The following is a 20629-nucleotide window of genomic DNA, read 5'->3' on the forward strand; positions in this document are numbered from 1 at the left end:
TCTAGAGTGGCGAGTGGGGTGGCTCTTCCCTGGAGACCTGTGGGGTGTGTCCTGGTGACTGCGGGTACGGCACTGGTCATCACAGTCCTGGAGCCGCAGGAGGCGGGGGCTCTGCCTGGGCTCACAGGGTGGACGCCGGTTTTGCTGGGGAGTGGTCACTGGCCGTCACAAGCCTGAAGCAGAGAAATGCAGGTAGGGCCTTCTAGATCCTCTGGGTAAGTGCGAGCTACTCCAGGGGTTGTAGCACCAGTATCACAGGCTCAAAGTTACAGGGCACGGGGGAGCTCCCTCAGTGCCCGCTGGGCCCGCAGGGTGATGCTGGGCCTTGTTCTCTGCCCCCGCCCCCCAGTACCTTGTGCTGAGAGCTACAGCAGGGGCTCCCTCGGACCCGCTCCTCTGGGCATGCGTACGGGCTGCTGCTGCTGCCGACCAGCCTCAGGAAGCCGACGGCCACCCCTCATCCCCATAGAAGGGCAGGCGTGGCTGCAGAGCCTTGTACAGAGCTGCACAGCGTCATTCAGAGGGGCCTGCTCCCGTCCTGGCTGTCTCTGGGGGCTTCTGACGGTGGTGGAGCCGCTGGCTGCTGCCTAGGACAGATGGAGTTCGCAGCTTCTTGGCTGCAGCTCAGTTCTGGCACTTTAGGAGCAGGGAGAGGCGATGTGGCTTCTTCTGCAGCAGACTTGTCCCTCGGACCCGGGAGCCCTCTGGCCTGGCCTGGAAGTCGGTGAGGATGTGGCAGCCCCCGTGGGAGGGCTGTCTGCAGCAGTGGCGGGTGTCCCGGGTGTCCCAGCGCTGCTTCCCTTGTCCCAGCAAGGGGTCCCCGCAGGGACCGGGAGGGAGCAGCAGCTATGCTTTGTTGCCCCGCTCTCGCTCTCTTCCGTCCTTCAGTCTCTCCGTGCAGTTTGCGGGTCTCTCACCCCCTCACGGATGCTCCCTCAGGCAGCCGCCTCAGTTCTCGGACTTTCTGGAACGCTCCAAGAGGCGTGCGCAGCCGGAGCGCTGGGCGCGGTGTGCGCGGTCCCTGTGTGCTGGCTCTGTGGGTCTGCTCTGCCCGCAGCTCCGTCCCTGCTTTCCGGAGACTTTCCCTCCTAGAGCACGGGTCTTTGCTCTCTGGCTGAGGGTGGGTGCAGCCTCTCTGTTTAGCCGTTTTGATTCCCCCAATTTGTCTTTATGTTTCATTCCAGGTTTTGCAGTATTCTAATTAATGAGCTTTTTATTCCATGGCAACTGAGGCAGGGTTGCCATCAGGCAGTGCAGTGTTACTGAGTGTTGAACTGAGGTGTGGACATTGCTGTTAGCAGTGGTCATGTGTGTGACCGTGCCAACAACAGCATGTCACAGACGGTTCTGCGCAATGCTTGAGTTGCTCTAGTTCGTAAACTTGGAGGAGTGGTGCATTGGCAGGGTTGAAGGCTTGTGTGAGCTCATGCAGTGGGGAGGTGACGCAGCCAGGACAGAAACTGCCCACCACCAGATCTAGGGGCCATGCAGTCCTGAGTATGTGGCCCACCGGGTGGCAACTGGGAGCAGGAGCTGGGGCACCGTCACCTCACCCGACAGTTTCTGCAGATCAGGCCGTGGTGGCCGGCACTGGGCGGTGCTGTGCACGCTCGTCAAGTGTTTCAGCTTTTCTTTGGAACTGTCTCAGCTCACCCTGGCCATGACCGGTCTGCACCGACGCTAGCATGAGAACTCTAGGGTCTCGGTCCTGCTGCAGGCTCCCTTCCCAGCAGGCATTGCTGGGCTGTGTGTTGTCTGGGACGCTGAGATTGGCTCTGGATGGCCCTGGAGGGGCTTTTCTTCCCATTTAACACATCTGTCCGTCATCCTTGTCAGATCATCTGTCCATCATCCTTGTCAGATCTTACAAGTGATCATGACCTGAGGTTTCTCCTCTCTGAAGTTGATTCCTTTTCATTCTCATCAGAAGGCTGCCAGAGGGTCATCCCGATACTTAGAAAGTCACCGTGGGTCAGGAATTCCCATACGTTCTTCAATCAGTAACTACTTACTAATGCCTGCTGCGTTTCACGGCGTTCAGGATGTGTAGCACCAGCTGGTCTCCGAGGGGGGCAGTAGTGAAGGCCACTTAAGGGCCTGCTGCACGCCGTGCCAGCACCCACGAGAGCCCAGTGCAGATGCCAGCTACACTGCCTCCTCTGCAGCTCCCTGCTGGTGTGCCTGGGAAGCAGCCAGGCTGGCCCAAGTGCTTAGGACCCTGCACCCGTGTGGGAGACCTGGATGGGGTCCAAGGCTACTGACTTTGGCTTGATCCAGCCCTGGCCATTGTGGCCATTTGGAGAGTGAACCAGTGGATGGAAGATACCTCTCTCCGTCTCTCTCTCTCCCCCTTCCCTTCTCCCCTCCCCAACTCACCCCACCCCTGTCTCTACCTCTATCTCTGTATCTCCTTGTGTAACTCTTTCGAATAAATAAATCTTTAGAAAAAAAAGAAATTACCTAGGTACTCAGTCTCTCGGTTTCCCTATGTTCGACGTCGAGTTGAGGCTCACGAACGAGATTCCCGTTTGTCCAGGAGCATGTTTGTAGTGCCGAGAGCGAGCCGAAGCACAGACAACGATGCAGCATTGTTAGGAAGGCACATCTCGAGTGTCTTCTGGAATGTCTTCTAATTTAAGGAAAGCATCAAAGACTTGAAGACTGCTTTGAGGGAGGGAGTAGGATCCCACCTAGGAGCAAGCTCGCACCCACAGGGGTCCTTTGGAGTAGAGGAAGGGTCCAGCCGCATGAACTAGAGCAGGGACGTCCTGGTGGCTGTCGCCTTTCGTAGGTGGAATTGCCTTCTTGGGTTGCCCGTGCCTTGGCAGTGAAGAAGGAGGCCTGTCCAGAGAGCTGCCACGCCGTGGCCCGTGCTCAGCGTGTGGTGGCTTGCTGTGCTGTTGCTTTTGCATCAGTCCACGTGGGAGCGTTGGGAAGGAGCACAGAGCTTAGCATTGCTGTCCAGGGAAGCTGTGGCTGTCATCAGCTGTCCCAGGCGGTAGAGCCCAGCCCTGCGTGGGCAGAACGGCCATCTCGGGTCTGATGTGGTAGCCTCGAGAGCAGATTCCTCTCTGTCCTGCGGGAGTCATTCTCATTCCACTTATGATGATGTGACCTCACTGGGGAATAGCGCAGTGTGTGTTGTCTGGACGTGGTGACGGGACCTCACTGGGCAAACAGCGCAGTGTGTGTTGTCTGGACGTGGTGACGGGACCTCACTGGGCAAACAGCGCAGTGTGTGTTGTCTGGACGTGGTGATGGGACCTCACTGGGGAACAGCGCAGTGTGTGTTGTTGGACGTGGTGACGGGACCTCACTGGGCAAACAGCGCAGTGTGTGTTGTCTGGACGTGGTGACGGGACCTCACTGGGCAAACAGCGCAGTGTGTGTTGTCTGGACGTGGTGATGTGACCTCACTGGGCAAACAGCGCAGTGTGTGTTGTCTGGACGTGGTGACGGGACCTCACTGGGCAAACAGCGCAGCGTGTGTTGTCTGGACGTGGTGACGGGACCTCACTGGGCAAACAGCGCAGTGTGTGTTGTCTGGACATGGTGACGGGACCTCACTGGGCACACAGCGCAGTGTGTGTTGTCTGGATGTGGTGACGGGACCTCACTGGGCAAACAGCTCAGTGTGTGTTGTCTGGACGTGGTGATGGGACCTCAAACAGCGCAGTGTGTGTTGTCTGGACGTGGTGACGGGACCTCACTGGGGAACAGCGCAGTGTGTGTTGTCTGGACGTGGTGACGGGACCTCAAACAGTGCAGTGTGTGTTGTCTGGACGTGGTGATGGGACCTCAAACAGCGCAGTGTGTGTTGTCTGGATGTGGTGACGGGACCTCACTGGGGAACAGTGCAGTGTGTGTTGTCTGGACGTGGTGATGGGACCTCACTGGGGAACAGCGCAGTGTGTGTTGTCTGGACGTGGTGACGGGACCTCACTGGGGAACAGCGCAGTGTGTGTTGTCTGGACGTGGTGATGGGACCTCAAACAGCGCAGTGTGTGTTGTCTGGACGTGGTGACGGGACCTCACTGGGGAACAGCGCAGTGTGTGTTGTCTGGACGTGGTGACGGGACCTCAAACAGTGCAGTGTGTGTTGTCTGGACGTGGTGATGGGACCTCAAACAGCGCAGTGTGTGTTGTCTGGATGTGGTGACGGGACCTCACTGGGGAACAGTGCAGTGTGTGTTGTCTGGACGTGGTGATGGGACCTCACTGGGGAATAGCGCAGTGTGTGTTGTCTGGACGTGGTGACGGGACCTCACTGGGGAACAGCGCAGTGTGTGTTGTTGGACGTGGTGACGGGACCTCACTGGGCAAACAGCGCAGTGTGTGTTGTCTGGACGTGGTGACGGGACCTCACTGGGCAAACAGCGCAGTGTGTGTTGTCTGGACGTGGTGATGGGACCTCACTGGGGAACAGCGCAGTGTGTGTTGTTGGACGTGGTGACGGGACCTCACTGGGCAAACAGCGCAGTGTGTGTTGTCTGGACGTGGTGACGGGACCTCACTGGGCAAACAGCGCAGTGTGTGTTGTCTGGACGTGGTGATGTGACCTCACTGGGCAAACAGCGCAGTGTGTGTTGTCTGGACGTGGTGACGGGACCTCACTGGGCAAACAGCGCAGCGTGTGTTGTCTGGACGTGGTGACGGGACCTCACTGGGCAAACAGCGCAGTGTGTGTTGTCTGGACATGGTGACGGGACCTCACTGGGCACACAGCGCAGTGTGTGTTGTCTGGATGTGGTGACGGGACCTCACTGGGCAAACAGCTCAGTGTGTGTTGTCTGGACGTGGTGATGGGACCTCAAACAGCGCAGTGTGTGTTGTCTGGACGTGGTGACGGGACCTCACTGGGGAACAGCGCAGTGTGTGTTGTCTGGACGTGGTGACGGGACCTCAAACAGTGCAGTGTGTGTTGTCTGGACGTGGTGATGGGACCTCAAACAGCGCAGTGTGTGTTGTCTGGATGTGGTGACGGGACCTCACTGGGGAACAGTGCAGTGTGTGTTGTCTGGACGTGGTGATGGGACCTCACTGGGGAACAGCGCAGTGTGTGTTGTCTGGACGTGGTGACGGGACCTCACTGGGGAACAGCGCAGTGTGTGTTGTCTGGACGTGGTGATGGGACCTCAAACAGCGCAGTGTGTGTTGTCTGGACGTGGTGACGGGACCTCACTGGGGAACAGCGCAGTGTGTGTTGTCTGGACGTGGTGACGGGACCTCAAACAGTGCAGTGTGTGTTGTCTGGACGTGGTGATGGGACCTCAAACAGCGCAGTGTGTGTTGTCTGGATGTGGTGACGGGACCTCACTGGGGAACAGTGCAGTGTGTGTTGTCTGGACGTGGTGATGGGACCTCACTGGGGAATAGCGCAGTGTGTGTTGTCTGGACGTGGTGACGGGACCTCACTGGGGAACAGCGCAGTGTGTGTTGTTGGACGTGGTGACGGGACCTCACTGGGCAAACAGCGCAGTGTGTGTTGTCTGGACGTGGTGACGGGACCTCACTGGGCAAACAGCGCAGTGTGTGTTGTCTGGACGTGGTGATGGGACCTCACTGGGGAACAGCGCAGTGTGTGTTGTTGGACGTGGTGACGGGACCTCACTGGGCAAACAGCGCAGTGTGTGTTGTCTGGACGTGGTGACGGGACCTCACTGGGCAAACAGCGCAGTGTGTGTTGTCTGGACGTGGTGATGTGACCTCACTGGGCAAACAGCGCAGTGTGTGTTGTCTGGACGTGGTGACGGGACCTCACTGGGCAAACAGCGCAGCGTGTGTTGTCTGGACGTGGTGACGGGACCTCACTGGGCAAACAGCGCAGTGTGTGTTGTCTGGACATGGTGACGGGACCTCACTGGGCACACAGCGCAGTGTGTGTTGTCTGGATGTGGTGACGGGACCTCACTGGGCAAACAGCTCAGTGTGTGTTGTCTGGACGTGGTGATGGGACCTCAAACAGCGCAGTGTGTGTTGTCTGGACGTGGTGACGGGACCTCACTGGGGAACAGCGCAGTGTGTGTTGTCTGGACGTGGTGACGGGACCTCAAACAGTGCAGTGTGTGTTGTCTGGACGTGGTGATGGGACCTCAAACAGCGCAGTGTGTGTTGTCTGGATGTGGTGACGGGACCTCACTGGGGAACAGTGCAGTGTGTGTTGTCTGGACGTGGTGATGGGACCTCACTGGGGAACAGCACAGTGTGTGTTGTCTGGACGTGGTGACGGGACCTCACTGGGGAACAGCGCAGTGTGTGTTGTCTGGACGTGGTGATGGGACCTCAAACAGCGCAGTGTGTGTTGTCTGGACGTGGTGACGGGACCTCACTGGGGAACAGCGCAGTGTGTGTTGTCTGGACGTGGTGACGGGACCTCAAACAGTGCAGTGTGTGTTGTCTGGACGTGGTGATGGGACCTCACTGGGGAATAGCGCAGTGTGTGTTGTCTGGACGTGGTGACGGGACCTCACTGGGGAACAGCGCAGTGTGTGTTGTCTGGACGTGGTGACGGGACCTCACTGGGGAACAGCGCAATGTGTGTTGTCTGGACGTGGTGACGTGACCTCACTGGGGAACAGCGCAGTGTGTGTTGTCTGGACGTGGTGACGGGACCTCACTGGGCAAACAGCGCAGTGTGTGTTGTCTGGACGTGGTGATGGGACCTCACTGGGGAACAGCGCAGTGTGTGTTGTTGGACGTGGTGACGGGACCTCACTGGGCAAACAGCGCAGTGTGTGTTGTCTGGACGTGGTGACGGGACCTCACTGGGCAAACAGCGCAGTGTGTGTTGTCTGGACGTGGTGACGAGACCTCACTGGGCAAACAGCGCAGTGTGTGTTGTCTGGACGTGGTGAGTACTCAGGAAGTCAAAGATGGAGGGGCCACTGGCCACTCCTCTTCTTGCACAAATGGTGCTTTGTTAAGTCTGGATGCCTTACTATTTAACCCGTTTCCACTTAAGTCCATTTTAATTTAAGTTCAGAACTTTTAGGCTTACGATATATAGTATTATAAGAAAAAAATTAACCTTGAACCAAATGCTGTTTTCATTTTGTTGTGTTTTGTTTCTCCTAGGGCGCTTGGGCCAGTTGGGTTTGAAGGAAGGGTTCCCATCTGCTGTGAAAAATATTAGTTCCGTGATCGGGATGTTCATACAGCATGCTCAGGATGAAGGTAAAACTCTGAGTTCATTAAAATTACTTGTAAATCCTTTGCATTTCGCTTCTCAGACTTTTTCTCTGAGTCCTGACTGTGCCATGCCCTGAGCTTCCCCCTGCTCCTTGCAGACAGCCATGTGAGCCGCGTCTTCCGTAGCATCTGAGCGTGTGCGTGAACGTCGTGTCCTTGTTTGAGTGTCTAAGGGCCCAGTGCACGCTGCGGACCAGGGCTTCTCCAAGGCAGAGAGCGCTCCCCTGTCTCCCTGGTGCGGACTTTCAGTCTCAGAAACAGCTGGGCCCCTGGGTGGAGTTGCGACGCGAGGACCAGTGGGGTTGCCCGTGTGAAGCGGCCTGGGCGTTACCAAGTGCGGAGCCTCAGGAGGAGAGCTGGAAGCTGTGTGCCGGTCCTCACGGGAGAGTCCTGTTCCCATGTGCTGCAGAGCGCACAGTTTTGTCTTGCTCTTCTGTGGAAGAGCTCAGCTCAAAGGAACCCTCTGAAGTAACGAGCCTGGCTTCTGTTTGACTTACACAGTCAGAGAATGTTGTGCTGAAACACGTTCTTATCAGACGTGCGCGAAGTGACAGCTTAGGTACTGTGTGGCACTCCGGGTGGCCTTCATGTGGTGGGTGCCTTGTCTTCGCCTTTCCCTGGGAGACTTGCAAGGCTGAGCCGAAGGGGGCGGCTTTTGACTTGAGAGCTGCCGCGCGCTGCAGGCTGAGAGCTGCACGGCTGGGTGTGGGGGGAGGGATACGGTGTGGGGGAGGGATACGGTGTGGGGGAGGGATACAGGGGCGCCGCACGCAGTGCCTGCTCTGTGCTGCTGACTGTCTGCAGGTTCAAGGGGAAAGTCATGGTTAAAGCTGCTTTTTGTTGAATGTGTGGGTTTTGGTGGTGGTGGGCAGTTTTTTGGTTTTTGTCTTCATTTTTTTTTACTTCTTTAGATACAAGCTGAGCATCCCTAACTCAAAATCCAGAACTCTGAGCACCACAGCTCTGGTAGTTCAGCGTACACCACTTTATCATGCAAAACGTTCTGTAAAATAGGGCGCAGCATTACCCTCAGCTAGGGTAAGGTGGACGTGCATCATGACTGCGTCTCCTGTTTAGACTTGGGTCTTGTCCCTGGGCGTCTCACTGTGTATGCACAAGCATTCCAAATTCCAGCGAGGGCTGCTCGGAGTGGTGCTGCTGTGCCCTGGTGAGCTGCTGCCACTCAGAACGAGCGTGTGTAGCTCAGAAACGGCTCGCACTGCGTGGCCTCCCTGTGCCCACTGTGCACTCCGCAGTGCGCCGCTGCGCCCCAGTCAGTTCAGTGCTGACTTCAGCTTGGGGTCGATGCGGAGGGGAGCTCTACACCTCGTCATCGTCAGCCTGTGACCCGGCTGTGAGAGTGCGCGAGGGGCAGGCCGCGAGTGTCCTCCTGACGTTGTCATTTTCCAGTGTGTGTATAAACGTCCACGGGACAGCAGTAGAGTCACATGTTTACCAGACACTTTGGGATCTGCATCTTCCTGAGACCAGTGTCCCGGGAGTGTGCTTCTTCGAGAGCTGCTCAGGAAAGCGCAGCGTGGGCTGTGGGGTCTGGAGCCATGGGGGGCCCTCCCCGGGCGTCAGACCCACGTCCTCAGCACACAGCCGGCACGGGAACAGCAGGGAGCTGCCGTAGGCCTTTTCTCCTCTTCCATTACACACAAGCCTTAAGTGGACGTTTTTGTTGTGGGGTTTTTCTTTAAAATTTAATTCTCCCTGCTGACAGGAAAAATATTCTGTATTTGAATTGTATTTGATAGATTATAACATTAAAACGTTAAGTAAATATTTTCCTGTCTGCTGACCGACGTGAAAATTCTTTTCAGATATACCGTGGGGTGTACAGTTAGCAGCTGTCTACGCACTTTGTGACCTGAGTCCCAGCAATCCGGCGGAAATAGCCAAGATCCTGGAAGCGTGGCGGAGGGAGGCTTCCAGCAGCATCCCGTCTGCGGTCGCCAGCTACCTGGAGGAGGTCAGCTCCCTGAGCGCAGAGGGGCTCGGCTGAGCGCGGCGTGGCTGCGGTGAGAAGTGCCTTGACTCGTGGAGCGGACGTCTGCGCTCTCGCTCTCGGATTGCAGGCCGAGGAGCAGAACACAAAGACAGAAATGGGTAGCACGGCAGGAGGCGCTCTGTGCTCGGCTAGGAGACAGGAGACACATTGCCCCGTTCCTCCCTAAATGCATTTCCTGTAGGGCTGTTGTGATCCTGTGATGTATGGGTTGTGTTGTGTCTTGGTCAAACGAAAACTTGAACTTCGCCCTTTTTTTGCTGCAGAAAGTGTCCTTTTAGTGGCTTTTTTAAATTGAGTGCTGTTTTATAATGAACTGAACAGTAAAACATGATTTGGTTCCTGAGCTACTTTTGGGCTTTGTGTGCAGATAAGTAACTAGGAAGAAGTTAATTGGCTCACGAAACATCCAGGAGAGTCTTCCACTGTCTCACTGGAATGGGTGGCAGCTGTGTTTCCCGAGGTGTCGTATCCGCCAGAGCAAAGCGCGCGGCGTCCTGCGGGGGCCCCTCTGCTGCGTTGCCTTCCTGTCTCCCAGGCCCCCTCCGGACATGTAGCGGAGCCCAGGGCGCACGCTCCCGGAGGGCGGGCTTCGTGCCAGCAGCGAGCGCGCCCGGGCTCCGTGTGCCGTGTACATAGGGACAGTGCTATGATGTGTCTCACATTGGATGATGTTCCACTTTGGGAATTTTAGTATTTGTATATAGAAACTGGGTTTAATAACTCACCGTGATTCTGATTTGTCTTATATTCATCATTTCTTAAAACTCTTGTATGTGTTTTTTATAATAAAAAATAAAAGTAAGCCATGCACATTCCTGTTGATTGGTGAGGTGTGAGCTCTGCCGTCGGCACAGACCGAGGAGTGGCGCTTCCTGCGGTAGCGGCTCTGCCGCGACATGGGAGCCAGCCAGCTCTGAGCGCTCAGAGATGCCCTTTGGGGTAGCAGGTACCGGATGACAGCATTTTCTTTAATTGCAGTTGCTGCCCTTTAAGGGTTACACTTGGTGACTGTCAGGCCTTCCTGGTGTTTTCTTAAGTAACTCCAGGTGACTGCACTGCGCCTCCAGCTCGCCCGGTGTCGTCACTCTGCCCGTGTGTTCTCCCCCCAGGCACCTTGCCAGGTACAGGTGGTCAGCAAGGCAGGGGAGAGCCGGAACAAGGAGCACCCAGTGGGCGTGGCGGCCGGAAGCCTGGTGGATGTGGGGGAGCAGGCGTGGAGAACCGCAGGGCCAGCTCCTGCTGTGTGGTCGCTGGCGGAGGGCAGTTTCGGGAGAGGCACTGTCACTGGGGCCTCGTGGCCGGAACGCTGGGCCCGTCCCCCGGAGGTCGGGTTGGACAGCACGCTGCTGACCACTGTCCGGACGTGGGGGAGGGTGCGGAATGTCCGTGTTCTGGACACAGGAGATGGCAGTTCCCTGGGCTGTTCCCCGAGGAAAGGATGGAGGGAGAGACTGGGGAGGCTGCAGTGGCGCCGGCGACCAGCAGAGGGGGGTGGATGGAGCCAGTTGGGAGGTGGGAGGTGGTGCTGCCCTGTGGTCCGAGCGAGAGGACTCGGGGACCTGGGGACCCGTGCACGGTCTGCTGGGAGCAATCCCAGACCCCATGCTTCCCACTCGGGGCTAGGGAACGAGAAGACAGTCAAGAGCAAGGTGTCAGGACACTACAGGTGAAACGCGAGGCGAGGCAGAGGCCGGGAGCTGTGTGCAAGGCGGGCGTTTGACAGGCGGCTAAGACGCCGCAGGGACTCGGCACCCCATCTCCGAGTGCCTGGGTTCGCGTCCCACCCCTGCCCTGGTTCTGTGCGTCTGGGAGGCAGCAGGTGAGGGCTCAAGTAGTTGGGTCCCTGCCACCCCCCTGGGAGACCAGGCTTGAGGCCCTGCTCTGGCTTCTGCCGGGCCCAGTTCTGCTCTTATTTGGGGCCTGAAACCGCGGATGAGATAACCTGTGTTTTTCTCTGCATTTCAAGTAAGTGAATGTACATTATTTAAAAAAAAAAAACAAACAAAAAAAACAAACCCTATGTGTGTGTGGAGAGAAAAGTAACTGTCCCAGTCCCTCTTGGCTGCTGTGGGAGTGCGAGGAACAGACGGCCCACGGCGCGGGAGGCTGAGCAGCGGGAGCCTGAGTCAGGTGCAGGGGGCTCTGTGTGGTGAGGGCTGGCTTGGAGGTGGGTCAGGCCGAGGGCCTGGGGACCAGAAGAGCGGGGACGGTCTGCTGGCAGAGTGGGCCTGGCCAGAAAGGGGTCAGGTGCATGGACGTCCCCTGCCGCTCAGTGGTGTCGGGTTTGCTTGTCTGTGCCGCTCCACGCTGGGATCCGACAGGGAACGGTCCTGAAGTGGCTTGTGCTGTGTCACCCTCCACCTTCGAGTTTTTGTTTCTGGAAGCCAAGCAGGATATTGTCACAGGCTCTTCTCATTGGAGCAAATGCTGTGTACATGAGAAAATGAACGAACCCTTGAACCTGGAGTTGGGTGGGGCTTGAGTCTGTGCAGCCACGCTGGTGCTGGGTCCTAGGTCCTGGGAGCCTGGTGGGCAGTGAGGGAGCCCTAGGGAGGGGCCCGGCAGGCGGTGCAGTGCAGCGGCAGTTGTCTGGCTGTGCCTGCATGGGGATGATGGGCAGGAGGGAGCCGCGGAGGAGGTGTGATGGCAGGGGTGGGGCGTCAGCCTGTAGGCCATAGTTTTCCGGAGGGTGCTCTGTGAACGTTGTGTCCTGTGGCCGGCAGAGGGCACTGCAGGCTCGCCCAGAGCAGGCAGAGGCAGGGTCGTCGCCGGGGACCGCCTGCTGGCCTGCAGGCACCGCCCCATCCGCACTCAGAGCCTGGCTTGCTGGCCTCGGTTATAGGAAGTGGTGAAGGTGGGAGGGGAGCCGAGCGTGAGGTTGGTGCTTTTTGGGAGCGCATTTCCAAAAGGAATAAACCGTAGCAAATGGTTTACCTGTTCCCGGCAAACTCCAGGGAACCTGAAATGTTCCTAAATCAATGCTTTGACCAAAAAAAAAATGGGACGGACAGGGTGAGGGGTCCAGGTGGGAACTGGCGGTGGCAGAGTGACTGTGGGCAGGTCACGCTAAGCAGCAAAGCCCTTAGCTCGGCTGGCTGCCCACGTGAACGTCCTGCGTTGCAGACAACAGCCATGCCTTGAAGACTTCGCCATGTGAGTGGGGCTCAGAGCCGTGAACCTCACTAACCCGTTTCATCTGATGCGGCGGACGCGTCGATGGGGAATGTTCCGGGAACTTCAGGGAAGGCGTTGGGAAAGTCAGCTGTGAGCTCCCCTGTTCCATTTACCTGGCGCTCAGCGGTCCGCAGACGGGGCCTGCTTCCGCAGAAGCCTAGCGTCTCCATCTTAACACACGGGATTGTGTGGCTTCGCGAGCAGGCCCTGCTCAGTTTGTGAGCACAGACAAGTGCCGGTAACAGACAAAGACTCACCAGTGAAGGGCTGCTGGGGGTGCGGTGCCTTTGCTTGGATGCCGGACTCTGCGCTGTGGGATCTCGGGCAGGCTGGGCCCCAGCCGCCCCCGCTGTGCAGCCTCCTCGGGGTGCTGGTGTCTGGGAATTAGAAGTCCACAAAGCATGAATGGAGGACTGCTAGTGTGTGTCCGGCTACGGGCGGGGCAGGGGAGGCACACACGCATCTCCCAGGCGAGCTGCCACCCCAGGCCTACGCGCGGGAGTGTGGAGTGGAAATGTGCACCACCTGGGGGCCGATCCCCCGGAGACCAGGAACGTGGAAGAGGCAAATGGACCTTCTCATTCAAGGGCGGTCATTGTGAGCCTGGCCCACAGACGAAGCTGCCAGGAGTGTGGCTCCCTACTCCTTCCCGCCAGATTTCCAAACAGATGAGAACCAGAAGGGCACAGCACTCTGATGGGAATTCCCACACCCGCAAGCTGCCCGCGGCCAGACGCACAGAGCTTGTGCCTGTGTTGTTCGTCACGCTGAGAATACATGAAGCGTGTTCAACGTGTTTTAAAAGATTTATGTATTTGAAAGGTAGAGTTTCAGAGAGGGAGAGTGAGAGGCAGAGAGAGAGGTCTTCCATCCATTGGTTCACTCCCCAGATGGCCACAATGGCAGGGCTGGGCCAGCCTAAAGCCAGAAGCCAAGAACTTCATCCGGGTCTCTCACATGGGTACAGCTGCCCAAGCACTTGGGCCATCTGCTGCTGCTTTCCCAGGGGCATTAGCATGGAGCTGGATCGGAAGCAGAGCAGCCGGGGCTTGAACCAGTGTCTATACGGGATGCCGGCACTGCAGGCAGCAGCTTAACCTGCTACGCCACAGCACTGACCTCAGTGTGTTTAACATTTGGGAAGAAATATGAGAATATGAAAGTGACACAGAAATCAGAGATTGTGAGAAGGTGCCAGACTAACAGAATAGAACTTCTGAAGACAGAGGTGCATACACGGATATACAGCCAAGGGAGAAGGTCAGAGCAGATCAGTTGCGAATGATGAGAGAATTTATGTAAGATCGCGTAAAGCTCAGAGAATCAAATGGCAGAAAATGGGAGGTAGGAGACACGGGAATGACGAAGATCACACAGAACTGCTGCTCTTGCTAACTCAAGGTGGATAAGCCACCAAATCAGTCCCCATAAATAAATCAGAGCTGAGATTTAAAAAACTGAAGTGAAATAAACTCTAGAAAAACGGTAGCCTCTGCCGAGGCGAGGAGAGGCTCCTAGCTTTCTTGGTGTCGATGCAAGAGAACAAAATGTCTGCGGAGATGGGGATGAGGAGAAAGCAGCGTGGATTCTGAGAAATTTACACAGCGAGTTAGCTGCCGGCTGTGATGCAGCATCCCATACGGTACTGGCCACGTCCAGGCCACTCCACCTCCGGTCCAGCTCCTGCTAATGGCCTGGAAAAGCAACAGAAGGTGGCCCAAGTGCCATCCCTTCTACCCACGTGAAAGACCAAGATGAAACACCAAGATGAAACACCTGGCTTCAGTTGCAACCATTTAGGGGGTGAACCAATGGATGGAAGACCTCTGTCTCCTTCCCTCTCTGTAAGTCTTTCAAAGAGAGAGAGAGAGAGAAAGGGAAGGAGGGAGAAGGCTTATCACCCAAGTCACTCCTGACACTCAGCCGCCGAGGGCTGGCACGAGCGAGGGCGCTGAGAATCCTCCTCCCCCAACACTCTGCAGCGCTCAACTGCCCGTGGCTGTGTGTGGGGCAGGAGAGTGCAAGGAGCCCTCTGAGGTTCCAGCCAGAGAAGATCTCTGTAGATGTCCCGAAGCCCAGGGCGTGACTGGAGGGCAGGGAGAAATCCCAGTGGTTTGGAAAACGGGTGATCTGGGTGGACTGAAGACGTTTTGAGAATCTTGCTAGTGCTCAGACCCCAAGCCCTGTAGAAGAGAATTCCTGAGCCCACTTAGGCTAATAGTGCATGGATCAAAGCTAAACTCCCCCAGAGCTCAAACCCAGCCTGTCTACAGGACAGTCTACCCAGTCATGCCAGGACAGCGGCCCGTGCAAGAAGGGGCGTGCCCCCTCTAAAGGGGAACAGGTGCACCTCAGTGTCTGTTACTGCTCTGATGTTTCACAGTGAAGGAGGGAAAATGCCAGTAGATGTGGGCCCACAGACGGCTCAGATATTGTAATTATTTGCCAGGACTAGAAATAAACTAAGTGATCTATTGGAAAAAGTATGGAGTACTTATGGAATGGTGAATTTCAGTAGAGAAAAACTATAAAGGTGAGTTAAGTAGAAATTCTAGAAATGAGAAATACACTACTAGGAATAAATATTTTATTGATTTTAATAGAGTGACTCAGGAGAGGAAACAATGAACCGGAGGAGAGGCTAACAGAAATTTCGCATTTGAATTGAAATACAAAAGGAAAAAAAAAACCTAATGAAACTAAACAAAAACAAAAAAGAGGAGACTGTCTTAATTTGCGAGACAATATCAAATAGTCCAATATATGTGTAACGGGGATGCAAGAAGGAGAAAAGAAAAAAGGAAAGCATCAGTGTTTAATGACACTTTTGCTGAGAATGGTCTAAAGTTGATGTGAGGCATCAACCCACAAGTTCAGACCACTCAGAAGACGTGAGTCTGGGAAAACTGCCGAGGTGCATCATAGCTAACTGCTTAGAACCAAACCTGAAGAACGAATGAGCCAGAAGAAACAGATACATCTCATGCTCCAAAGAATGAGTGGAAGTATAATTATCGACTTCTCACAAGACATATTAGTGGCATGCAGAAGACAATGGAAAGACTTATTTTAAAGATTGAGAAGTTATAGGAGAGTGTCACGCACACACATGTACACACAGTCCACCTAGAATCCCAAATCCTGTGAAAGTGCCTTCCGAATGAAGATCAGCCAATCCCTGAGTGGTGGGTGTTGTACAGTTTTATTCCTGAAATGAAAGCCTTGCAGGAAGAGAGACAGATATTGGTTACCGGAAGTCATGGACGGGTGTGGGGAGGAGGGAGCCATGGGGAATGGTTGCAGCGATGCATCTGCTCTGTCTTGGCCGTGTTGAGGTCGAGGTCCTGGGTCCGAGACTGCACCGTGACTTGTGCACTGTTGTCACTGGAAGGGACCGAGTAAAGGACATTTGGTGCCTCCCCATTGCTCGGAATTGCATGTGAATCCACTGTTGCTCATTTTAAAAATGAAGCCACAATGCATGCAGTTTCAAAAGAGAAAAGCCAAGAGAATTTCTCTCCATTTTACCTTTTCTACAAGAAATACTGAAAGAATGTCCTCAGGCCGAAGAAGAATGCCCCAGACTCAGCCCTGACTCTGCGGAAGTCATGAAGAGCCCCCAAAGGGCACACACGTGTGCCGTGGACATGCGCGTGAGGGTGTGTGCGTGCTTTGTCCTCGGGCTGTGCGTGAACACCCATGAGCGGTAAACCCCACCGTTCTTCGGCAGTAGAGGGAAAAAGGAATCAAAGGAGGTGATCCGCTGGGAGAAGGTCTGCCCAGGCGGAGGCAGGGGAGCGGAGCCTGGCAGCCATGAACTTGTGGGGTGGTCAGTCAGCCTGCTGCCAGGCACAGGGTTGGGAGATCGAGAGGAGCCGCGTTTCAGAGGATCCTCCGATGCGCCGGTGTTCAAAACCTGCGTTGACAGCAAATTGAGGGAAGTGTATATGGCTGCTCTATATTAACGAATACCTTGCAACTCAGATTTTTAAAAAGTGAGGCTCACTAAAAACACAGGGAGTGGTGTTTAGCCTAGAGACGAAGGTGCCTGCGTCCCACAGTGGCGTGTTTGGAGTGTTTGCTCCTGGCCCTGGCTCCGACTCCCGCCTCATGGCAGTGCAAACCCAGGGAGCCTGTGGTGCTAGCACAGTAGTGGACTTCCTGCCCCTGGGATGGGAGACCTGGATTGAGTTCCTGGTTCCTGGCTCTGGCCTTAGCCCAGCCCCAGCCTTTGCAGGCATTTAAGGAGTGAACCACTGAATGGGATGATCTCGCTCTCTTATTTTGCCTCTCAAACTTTAAACAAAAACCTTGATCACTTATACTGTCCATATGAAATCAATTAAGTGGTAAAAGATCTTGGAGGCAAAGATTTCATAGGAGATGAAAGACAACCTCATAAAGCAAAAGTTGATAAATAAATTAGACTTTATCAAGATAAAAAATGTTCGTCACAAAACATTATCATTAACATGGACGAGTCACAGACTGTGCAGGTATATTCATAAGCAAAGGGTTCGAATCCAGAATCGATTAGCACCCCTAAAACTCGAACATAAGGAGATGATGCATTTTTTTTTTTTTTTTGACAGGCAGAGTGGACAGTGAGAGAGACAGAGAGAAAGGTCTTCTTTTTGCCTTTGGTTCACCCTCCAATGGCCGCCGCGGTAGGCGCGCTGCGGCCGGTGCACCGCGCTGATCCGATGGCAGGAGCCAGGTGCTTCTCCTGGTCTCCCATGGGGTGCAGGGCCCAAACACTTGGGCCATCCTCCACCGCACTCCCTGGCCACAGCAGAGAGCTGGCCTGGAAGAGGGGCAACCGGGACAGGATCGGTGCCCCGACCAGGACTAGAACCCGGTGTGCCGGCGCCGCAAGGCGGAGGATTAACCTAATGAGCCACGGCGCCGGCCTGCATTTTTTGTTTCTGAAGGCTTATTAGAAAGTCAGAGTTACAGACAGAGAGAGGGAGAGACAGAGAGAGGTCTTCCATCCCCTGGTTCACTCCCTAGATGGCCACAACGGCCAGGGCTGAGGCAGGCCGAACAGGAGTCAGGAGCTTCCTCTGGGTCTCCCACATGAGTGGCAGGGGCCCCGACACTGAGCCATCTTCTGCTTTTCCCAGGCATGTCAGCAGGGAGCTGGATCAAAGTGGGGCAGCCAGGACATGAACGGGCGCCCCTGTGGGATGCTGGTGTTGCAGGTGGCGGCTTTACCAGCTACACCACGACACTGGCCTCAGTCACGCGACTTTGGAAGTGACAAAGGCAGACAGGCAGTTTGCCAGAGGACAGAAACGATGAGTCAGCACACGAATACCCGCTTCCCCTCCTTGGTCCCCGAGAAGGGCACAGGGAAATGCATGAGCCGCAACACCCAGAGTGAGCGTGCACCAGTGTGTTCCCCAGAGGCCTTTTTAAAGACTGTGATAATCGTCACGACTGGGCTGTGAACGGAATGGCTAAGCAATGCTCTGTTCTCACACCTGCATGTACTCGCAGTGCAAAGGAGTGGACGGCTGCTACACGGGGTGTACAAGGAAAGTCTCGGAAGCCATCAGCTGACAGGGAGGAGCCCACACCAGAGCGAGAGATGCACATGTGTAGAATCAGCAGAGACCCAGGTGGAGCGGCAGGGGCTGGCTGGGGCGGCGGCGGGCAGGTTGGCTCGGGGAATGGAAGCTCTGAGCACTTGGACGTGCGTGAGTTGTACTGCAGTCCAGTGTGCATCCTGCTGTCACCCCCGGGGCTGAGGACACGCGTGGGACCTCGGTGGCCCACGAGGAGATTCCAGGGGCAAAGAGCTAGCCTTGGAAGCCGCCCTAGAACCAGTAGCCAGCTGAGCGCCTGGGGCCCTCCCCTGCACACCCTGCACACCTCCGGAGGCTCTCCTGGCTGGTGGGCCGTGGGCCGTGAGCCCGGCGGCCTGACTGCTCTCTGGAGACAGAAACCGCGGTCACCCGAGGGAGCTGCAGAAGGAAGGGAATCCTGGCTAACTTGGTGAGTCAGCTTGGCTGGGCTCTGGGGGCCGGTTGTCTGGGCAACACGGGGCTACAGGGGCCTGGGAGGGTGCAATCAGTCCCAGCAAGGCACGCCTCTCCTTGGGGATGTGGGAGGGCCCGGGCCCATCAGTGGAAGGCCTGCAGAGACTGCGCCTTCTCCAGTGTCCCCCTCTGCAACACAAACCCGGCTTCCAGCCTGCTGCTCTGTGCAATTCGGACTCAAGGTGGCGACGTTGACCCTCCCCTGCAGTTCCAGACCTGGCTCACAGCAGCCTCCACGGAGCTTCAAACCTCTCTCTCTCCCCCTCTCCCTCTCCCTCCCTTTCTCCCTCTCTCTCTTCCCCCCCCCCTTCCTTTCCCTCTCCCTCTCCTCAAGCTATCTGCCACCTATTGATCTATGAACCATCTATCGTCTACCTGTTTATCTAGCATCTATCCATCGTCCATCTGTCTTATTATCTACCATGTCCTCAGCATGTCATCAATCTGTTTATTGTCTAGCAATCATCTGTCCAGCTATCATGTATCTATCATGTGTCTTTCATCTATGTATCTATCTACCCTTCATATATTTTTAAAACATTATCTCTCTCTCTCTCTCTCTCTCTCTAGTCTACCCACCTACCTATCTACCTACTCTCTTGTATTTTTATTTATTTATTTATTTTTTGACAGGCAGAGTTAGACAGTGAGAGAGAGAGAGACAGAGAGGAAGGTCTTCCTTTTCCGTTGGTTCACCCCCCAATGGCCGCTGTGGCGGGCACACTGTGCTGATCTGATGGCAGGAGCCAGGTGCTTCCTCCTGGTCTCCCATGGGGTGCAAGGCCCAAGCACTTGGGCCATCCTCCACTGCACTCCTGGGCCACAGCAGAGAGCTGGCCTGGAAGAGGAGCAACCGGGACAGAACCGGCGCCCCAACCGGGACTAGAACCCGGTGTGCCGGCGCCGCAGGCGGAGAATCAGCCTAGTGAGCCGCGGCGCTGGCTGCTCTCTCGTATTAGGGTGGAACCACCTACCCCTGGCTAGAGGCATCTTCTGGGAGGTGAACGTAGCCCAGCTGTGCTTCCTCCCGCACCTGCACAGCATCCTGGCTCCGAGGAGCAGGTGGCCCAGTGGGCAAGGTCATTTACTTGGAAAGAAACGCTCCCGCGGAGATGGATGAGGTGTCTGCTGACTGGCACATCTGGGGACAAGGGCATTCGCGTTTCTGAACGCAGACTGCCAACGAGGGGGTGCTGGGCTGCTCGTCACATCATTCTTCATGATGCACCTGCTCATTATGTCCGGGATGAAAAATCGCGGTCGCCTGCAGAGGTGCTAAGCTCCGATCTCCGCGTCTCGGGCTGGAGGGCTTTTAATCACGCTTGCGTCGTTCTGCGGAAGGCAGGTCTGGTTTGCTGACTCCTGGGTGAGCTCGGCAGCTGGGTGAAGGTCAGCTTCTCACGGCCGTTCTCGGGTTGGTTCCTCCGTTGTGATGGGAACACCACCAGGGAGGCGGGCACGGCCCCTCTCACTTCCTGTGCCCCAGGGTGGACGGAGCCTCTGCCCCTGTGCCCCCAGTCACTGCTGCCTCCAGTGCCGTGTTGTTCAGAGCACGTGGCCATGCAGAGAGGGTGGCACCAGGCGGACTGTGGGGCCCTGGTTGCAGCTGCTGCCCTTGGTGCATCCAACAGTGTGGGGCAAATGCAGGGAACAGCATCGGAGCAGAGGGCAAAGGCAGGCTGGAGGGGGGGGAGAGGAGGGGGAGGAGGGGAGGAGGAGGAGAGGAGGAGGGGGGGAGGAGGAGAGGAGGAGGAGAGGAGGGGAGGGGGGAGAGGAGGAGAGGAGAGGAGGAGGAGAGGAAGGGAGGGGGAGGAGGAGGAGAGGAGGAGGAGAGGGGGGAGAAGAGGAGGAGGGGGAGGAGAGGAGGAGGGGGGAGGAGGAGGAGGAGAGGAGGAGGAGGAAGGGAAGAGGAGGAGAAGGAGGAGGGGGAAAGGAGGAGGAGGGGGAGGAGGAGGAGGAGAGGAGGAGGAGGGGGAGGAGGAAGAGGGGGAGGAGGAGGAGGAGGAGGGGAGGAGAGGAGGAGGAGGGGGGGGAGGAGGGGAGAAGAGGAGGAGAGGAGGAGGAGGAGGAAGAGGAGGAGGGGGAGAGAAGGAGGGGGAAGAGAGGGGGAGGAGGAGGTGGAGAGAAGGAGGGGGAGGAGGAGGAGGGGGAGGAGGAAGAGGGGGAGGAGGAGGAGGAGGAGTGGCTCTCCTGGTGGACGCGCTGTGGATCC

General features: G+C 56.3%; 1 protein-coding gene across 1 annotated transcript in view; it reads left to right on the top strand.

Moving 5' to 3' along the window:
- ICE1 (interactor of little elongation complex ELL subunit 1) overlaps positions 1-10005 on the top strand; it is a 59707-nt gene extending 49702 nt beyond the window's left edge. Inside the window, exons 18-19 of the mRNA XM_062211677.1 lie at positions 7075-7173; positions 9015-10005. Of these exons, the coding sequence (XP_062067661.1) occupies positions 7075-7173; positions 9015-9196 (281 nt within the window). The 3' untranslated portion in view covers positions 9197-10005. The remainder of the gene's footprint in view (positions 1-7074; positions 7174-9014) is intronic.
- The last annotated feature ends 10624 nt before the right edge of the window (positions 10006-20629 follow it).

Source organism: Lepus europaeus, chromosome 15, assembly GCF_033115175.1.
Source record: "Lepus europaeus isolate LE1 chromosome 15, mLepTim1.pri, whole genome shotgun sequence".
Lineage (NCBI taxonomy): Eukaryota > Metazoa > Chordata > Mammalia > Lagomorpha > Leporidae > Lepus > Lepus europaeus.